Genomic DNA, 7241 nt, shown 5'->3' on the forward strand with positions numbered 1-7241 from the left:
AGAGAGAGAGAGAGAGAAGAGAGAGAGAGAGAGAGAGAGAGAGAGAGAGAGAGAGAGAGAGAGAATATGAATGAGAATATGAATGAATGAATATAGGAGAGGCAGTAGTGGCTGCCTCTCTAGTACATTTACAGAGACTGTCTCTCTGGTTACTTCTATAAGGTAACTTGGTGATGGTCATGCATGTTTCTAACCAATTCCCCCTCACTGTGACCTGTGAAGCAGGGAATACCATTTAGCTTTTTCCCAACTGGGATCCTGAGCAGGGACAGATTGTAGAGTCCGTTTTCCTTGAGCTTTGAAAATAAGGAAGGTGATGATGTTGAGTCATTCTCGGTTAAAGTGTCAGATGCAGGGCTCTGAGCAGCTGAAGCTGTTGAAAGTTTTGTGTTCTTAATCTGGTTTCTTCTCTTGGGAGAGGTGGTTGCTAATCTGTCCTTTGGACCTCAGGCACTATAACCTCATGCTACTCTCAGCAGTTGCTACTCTGCACTGTAAAAGCAGTTGTCCTGCTAGTCTGTAGATTCCTTAAGGACAACAGAGTGTGTTTCCTAAAATTCATGTCGGAGGATGTCACTCAACCACTGTCCCCCTCTCCAGCTCTGAGCTGACATTCCCTCTCAAACTGCATCTCTCTTTCCCTAACCTGGCTGATTCAGGTTACTTCACAGGAGTTTGCCATAAACTCTGGATGGATGAGAGGCCCTTTAAGCAGGCTATGTTTATGGTATAATTAACTGATTCATGTAGCATTCTGCCTGTTGTGGTCAGTAGAGGACCAGGTACTCAGTGCGCCTGACGACTGCTAGCTTGTATTTCGGTTCATGGTATTTCAGTTCATGGTGTTTCCACCATACTGCAGGAAAACTTGCCAAGGTTGAGACCAAAAGGAAGCACTAAAGCCAGGGTCTTTATTGGGATCTGTTTGCCTCCCAAAGCCACAATCCTAACCATTAGCACTACGTGCTTATGTTCAGTCAGTGATTTTCTCTTGTGTATCCGTTCATACCAGTTCTCTAGTTGACAATTATGGAATTAATAAAATATTAGGTGGAAGGTTTTTGAGTAAGTTGATATCTTTCTTCCACCAAAACCATTCTCCACAAAGAACAGAATCATCAAGATGCATGTTTGTTTGCTTATTTAACAAAATAACAGGTTTCCTGTGAAACAGGAGTCTAGAAAGAATCACTCCCATCTCCTCAGAATGATGTATTGATGCTGGGATACTCTTGAAGACATTTTGTAAATGTGACAACTAAAGATTCTGTCTTTGGTTTTTGTTCTTAGTCTAAACTAGATGTCTTTTTAAGCTTGAGTTAAAAATGCAGTATGCAGCCTGATGGTGGTAGCATATACCTTTAATCCCAGCCCTTGGGAGGCAGAGACAGGCAGATCTCTGTGAGGCCAACCTACTCTATAGAGTGAATTCCAGGACAGCCAGGGCTACACAGAGAAACCTTGTCTCAGAAAAACAAAACAAAATAACAAATAAGCCTTATTCACTCTGATCTGGCCTTCATGCTTATAATGCATTAGTGGTTAGCATGTAGTTGGTGTGGGAGAAACAGAACTGAGTGCCCCTTCCCTCTGCTTCAGGCACTGGGGCAGTTCAGAAGTGTCAGTGAGGGATGTAAGAGAACCTGAAGTCTGAGCTTCATGCATCTGCCTAAACCTGGAGCTTTCAACCCAGACCAGACAGCCAGTTTTACTCCTTGACTAACTACAGATGACTCAAACTAATCCAGGTTGAGGATGATAGTAGATGTGGAGCTGGGCACAGAGTTTGACAAGACCTGAGATGACTGAAGATACTTGTAAAAATACCCCAGAGCCAGAGTCAGTCTTAGAGCTGACTTACAGAGGCTTTGCTCTATGGATGGATTGAAACCTTGGTTAGCTACTACAGCATAGGAGGAAGGGCAGGCTTTGGTGCACAAAGACAGCCTGAGGACATGAAATGTTAGCTGCGTTCTTGTTGTTGAGTCAGCTCTTCCTTTGGTGTGTGCTGTTCACTGTGTGCCAGCAGTAAGTCTGTCTTTACCCTGATGACAAGGTCTAGTGAACAAGTAGTCAGTGTGGCTTCAGGGGGCAGCTGCTAGCATTTCAAGCAGAAAGAAGATTTCTTAGTCCGGCAACATAGTAACTGAGATATCCATTGCTTTTACAGATCTTGTACCTCAGCTGGAAGCTCCAAGTTCTCTCACACCCAGCAGTGAACTGAGTAGCCCAGGCCAAAGTGAGCTCACCAACATAGATCTAGCAGCACTTTTCTCTGACACACCTGCTAATAGCAGCAGTTCAACAGCTGGGTCAGATGAAGCACTGAACTCTGGGATCCTCACCATTGATGTCACTTCTGTGAGCTCTTCTCTGGGAGGGAATCTCCCTACGAACAATAACTCCTTAGGGCCAATGGACCCACTTGTTCTAGTGGCCCACAGTGATATGCCTCCAAGTTTGGACAGTCCTCTTGTTCTTGGGACATCGGCCACAGTTCTCCAACCAGGCAGCTTCAGTGCAGATGATTCACAGGCCATGAGCACAGGAGCAGTAGGCTGCCTGGTGGCTCTGCCTGTGAGGAACTTGAGTCAAGACTCTCCAGCTTTGACCCCCAGCAATAACTTGACAGCACCTGGTACCACACCAACTTCTTCAGACACCACCCAAGAAACTGGCAGTGTTCCAGATCTGCTGGTTCCAATAAAGGTGGAACAAGACTTGTCTCCTGTCCCAGATGTGGTCCAGGGGCAGAAAGAAAGCCATGGGCCATCCCAGTCTATGCTGTCCAGCTCTGCAGAAAGGCCAGGGGCTCAGAAGGACTCAGAGCTCAGTGCTGGCACAGGCAGTCTCCACTTGGTATGAAGCACTCTATTCCATCACCACCACTAGCTCACTTCCCTAATGCACTTTGGATCGTGTTGGGGATGAATCCTGTATGCAGACGGTTCTTTCTGGTGTGCAGAAGGACAGATGGAGCCTGGGCAATAGTCTGGAAGCCTGACTTTGACTTTGAGTCTGGAATTGACATTCTTACAGCTTTAAGCAAATCACTTAACCTATCTGAGCCCTAGATCCTCACTTATTTCTAAAATAAGGGGTTTTGGCTACATGCATTCTAAGATTTCTTTTGAGTTCTGTGATTTTATACAGTTTTCATGAGAAAACTTGAGGCATTTCTTACTATTGAAATAATCACCTTTGTGCTTTTCACGTAGTGACGAGTCCTAGAAGAGCAATGTTGACATCAATCGTCTTAACAGTTCAGTGGGAACTTGAAAGCTACGTCAGGATATTTTTATTAGAATAACAGTGATTCCTGAGCCTTCATTCTTGAAGGATTATAACAATACTCTAATTTTGAGCCTGGACAGTCATTGTATTCTATATTTATATCAATTATACCTTTAATATAATCTAATTTAAAGTAATTTAAAGATTCCTAGAGAGAGTCTGACTTTCCTCAGTTTACAATGGAAATGATCATATAGGTTTCTTTAGAATGCTGGTCGAATTTTGTTTTGACATTTATCATGTTAAGAATCATGCATCTTACCTTACTATAGCCTAAAATACTGCTGTGAATTGGAATCAAGTGTAAGGGCAACTAGCAACCAACCTACAGGAGCCGACTTGCATTTATCTCAGTGTGAGAACTGCACAGTCTGTCTGTCCATTGCTGGTGGTGGCAGAGCTACACTTGCCAGCATCTGCTTAGGCTGTCACAGCAGTTGCTAAGAACAACAGGTGACTAGACAGGGACTGGAAGTAACCACAGGTCAGAGTATGTGGGAAGCCTGTCTCTGGCACTCTGTGCCTCCCTATGTCTCAGGAAAGATGGAGTGGAAGAGCTAGCAGAACCTGGGGGGAGGTGGAGGAGCCAGCAGAATTTAGGCTTGCCCCTTTGTTCTCTTGCTAGCTGTGTGGCATTGGCCTCTCCTGCTTTTCTGAGTGGGATGATACTGTGAATGGATTTCAATATGCTGTGAGCCAGAGAGGACTGGTTTCCTTTGCTCCATGTAGTTTTAAGAATGAAGCTTTTCTTACTGAGTGTTCACACATTTTTAAATTTCCTATTTGAATACTGTTTCTCTGGCACCTCCATAAGTTTGCTGAATTCAGTAATACTTTATGTATTGGCAGATGACAGTGTGGCACTTGCTGCCAACACTGCCCAGGGCTGCTGAGACATAACCCTGGCATCAAGATGTGGTGTTTTAGGGAGCAGGGCAGTGTACAGCTCTTAGCAGTCTCTCTCTAAAATATCGTAGTGCATTTAGACCTTGGAGGAGTGAGTGAACTTCACTTCTCCAGTTGATGAAGCTGTATGCATTTTCTTTTGCTAACAATTGAGCACCTGGTTTCCCGAGAGCCTTTGCTGGTGACTGAATCCTGGAGCTCTGATACATTGCCAGGCAGGCTTAGTCCCCTTGCTACCCTTCCTCTGCTGTTTAGATCAAGCAACTGACACACTTTTCTTTGGTCCCAGGAAAGTGGGGGCTCAGCAAGAACTGATTACCGAGCCATTCAACTAGTCAAGAAAAAAAAGCAGAAAGGAACTGGGAACGATGAAGGTGAGGCCGAGTGTGCTGCAGTGCTGGTGGGCAAGGGGCTCAGGTCTCTTGTGTCACAGTCACAGGCAGAGGAAGCACACAGAACAGTTGTTTCTGTGTTCTTTGTCTTCTATGTTCAAAATACCCTTTTATCAATTCCTTAGTTTAACATGAGCTTAGAAAACAGGTAGCAACCAAATCACCAGGATGTCTGAACATGCGCAACAGGTCTGAGAGGCCCTCAGAAAATCAAGGGTTCAAACAGGGTCAGTTCTGGAAGGCTACTGAGTGAATGAGCCCAGAAGGCCAGGTGTCAAGAAATGAACATGCACAACAGGTCCGAGAGGCCCTCAGAAAATCAGGGTTCAAACAGGGTCAGTTCTGGAAAGCTACTGAGTGAATGAGCCCAGAAGGCCAGGTGTTGGGAAAGCAGAAGGGCAGCTGGATACCTAGTTAGGCCTTGCCTTGTGGTGGAAGCCCTTGCCTAGTAGGGCCATTATCTCTAGGATAGCTGTGTGAAGGCAGCCTGTGTACAGCAGTCTTTGGTTGAATCTATATGAGCAGCAGCTCACTTGACTGAAAAGACAAAACAAGACAGTACCATATGGGCCAGTTAGGTCTATGGCCTCGTCTGCTATCCCTTCTGCTCATGACATTGAAGGTGCAGGTGCTGAGAGGAGACTGATGAGTCCTGTCTAATGTCAGCAAAGCTCTTCGCTATTCTCAGGTGTCATTCATCTTTATATTTACTTAAACTTACTTTGGTGCAGTTTTGTCTTTCCATTCTTTTTTGTTGTTGTTGTTGTTTTGTTTTTTTTCAAGACAGGGTTTCTCTGTATAGCCCTGGCTGTCCTGGAACTCAGTTTGTAGACCAGGCTGGCCTCGAACTCAGAAATCCGCCTGCCTCTGCCTCCGGAGTGCTGGGATTAAAGGCGTGCGCCACCACGCCCGGCTTTGTCTTTCCATTCTTAATGTCATAGCTCCATATTTAAAATAACAGTTTTCTTCAAGCAGATGTTTCCATGTATGGCTTTCAGTGTCTCTTGTAACTTAGGACAGTTCTGTGGTTTAGGAATCCAAGTGTAAAACTTGCAGGGAAAATAAAAGGAGATGTAGATATCTGTAGAAAAAATGTACTACATGCAAGCCAACTTCATGAAGAAAGCCAGCTGTCCCTATTGAGCCCAGTTACAATTGTGGTATTGGAGAAAAAGGAGTGCTTCAGACATTGGGTACAGCGTTTATTGCACTCACCACCTTGGGACAGTACTTACAGAGATAGTTATGCAGTTATCATTTGTAGTATGACATTTTAAAAATTAAAAACACTTTAAAAGGCACATATTTAACCTCTTTTAAAACTGACAGTTTTTCCTTAACATTGGTGTTGGTAAATGTTGGGATTTTCAGTTGTCCAAAACCCCATATATGCTGCTGACACCTGTTGGCCAAGAGTCCACAGGAGAGTCAGAGGCTGCTCTTGGCAGCTGCCCTTCTAGTTTAGAGCCATAGCATGCGTTCCCTCCCCTCCCCCCCCTCTCTCTCTCCTCCTCCTCCTCCTCTCTTCCTTCCTCCCTCCCTCCCTCTCTCTTCCTCTCCCTTCTGTCTGTCTCTCTCTCTCTCTCTCTCTCTCTCTCTCTCCCACTCTTTCCCATGTTTGGTGGAGTATTACACAGGTTGGTTTCATCTGTTCCATGTGCTCAGGTATCTTTTACAGTTTGCTTCACTGGTGTGGTTGAGTACTTCCTTCTTGGTTGTGTGCTCCCCTAAATTAGCTACTACATCTTGAGGCTTGATCTGATTGATTCTTTTGGGGAGAGGAGGGTTAGTAAACTCTTTGAGGTAGTGCTGGGTTCTTTGCAGGGGTCCCCTGAACTGGTTCCTAGCAACCATTGATGACTAGCACAGAGCCATTAGATGCCTGGGGTCTTCAGAGAAGATGATAATAGTTCTACCTTCCTCTTAGTAGCTAGGACACCTCTCTAAAGATTGTCTTCTCAGTCCTTCACCCTAAGGTACAATTGATAGGAGAAAGTCAGGGTGCTTAAGACTGCATCAGGTTTCTATGAGTAGTTTCTGGCCACCTGTGACAATTACAGCATTTCATGTACTCATTTTAAATGTTTTAGAGACTTTGAAGGGAAATACAATCATGGCTTCTGCAAGGTGTATAGATTTCATGGGTAAGAAAGAAAATGTCACTGCCAGGGTGAAGGATTACTTTCTGTACTTACCTGTCATTCTTGAAAAACACTCTTGGAACCCTATGACCAGCCAGGGGAGGTTCCATGTAGAGTCCCTGCCTTTAAATAGCCCTTGGAACCAACCATGTTTCTCCTAACATGTGCTGTACCTTCAGATTTACAGACTCTCTCTACCTTGGGTAGCTGTGTGCATGAACATTGCCACCCTTGTGTCCACAACTGTGACTTGTCACCTAGCCATTCTTTTGAGCAGCCTACTCATAGCCTTGGTGAGCCTGTTACTGACAGCTTCTGCTGACACAGTAATGGAAGTCTACTCTTAGCAGGTGCTCACCAGGACTCTTCTCAGACATCTGGGCTCTGTTGTCAGGTCTTCCAGCCAAGTCAAGGCTGCAGCCTTCCCTTACCTATCATGATGCTTTTGAAGAATACAGCTCCTCTCTGCAGACTCTCTCCATGTGTATTTCTTTCTTTTTTTTTTTTT

General features: G+C 44.8%; 1 protein-coding gene across 3 annotated transcripts in view; it reads left to right on the forward strand.

Annotated features, from left to right (window-relative positions):
- The window catches only part of Zxdc (ZXD family zinc finger C), a 35371-nt gene that overhangs the window by 10972 nt on the left and 17158 nt on the right, over positions 1-7241 (forward strand). For all 3 annotated transcript variants that reach the window (XM_021190793.2, XM_029534830.1, XM_029534831.1), the window contains 2 exons: positions 2171-2859; positions 4490-4574. In XM_021190793.2, coding sequence (XP_021046452.1) covers positions 2171-2859; positions 4490-4574 — 774 coding nt within the window. The remainder of the gene's footprint in view (positions 1-2170; positions 2860-4489; positions 4575-7241) is intronic.

Source organism: Mus pahari, chromosome 2 (genome assembly GCF_900095145.1).
Source record: "Mus pahari chromosome 2, PAHARI_EIJ_v1.1, whole genome shotgun sequence".
Lineage (NCBI taxonomy): Eukaryota > Metazoa > Chordata > Mammalia > Rodentia > Muridae > Mus > Mus pahari.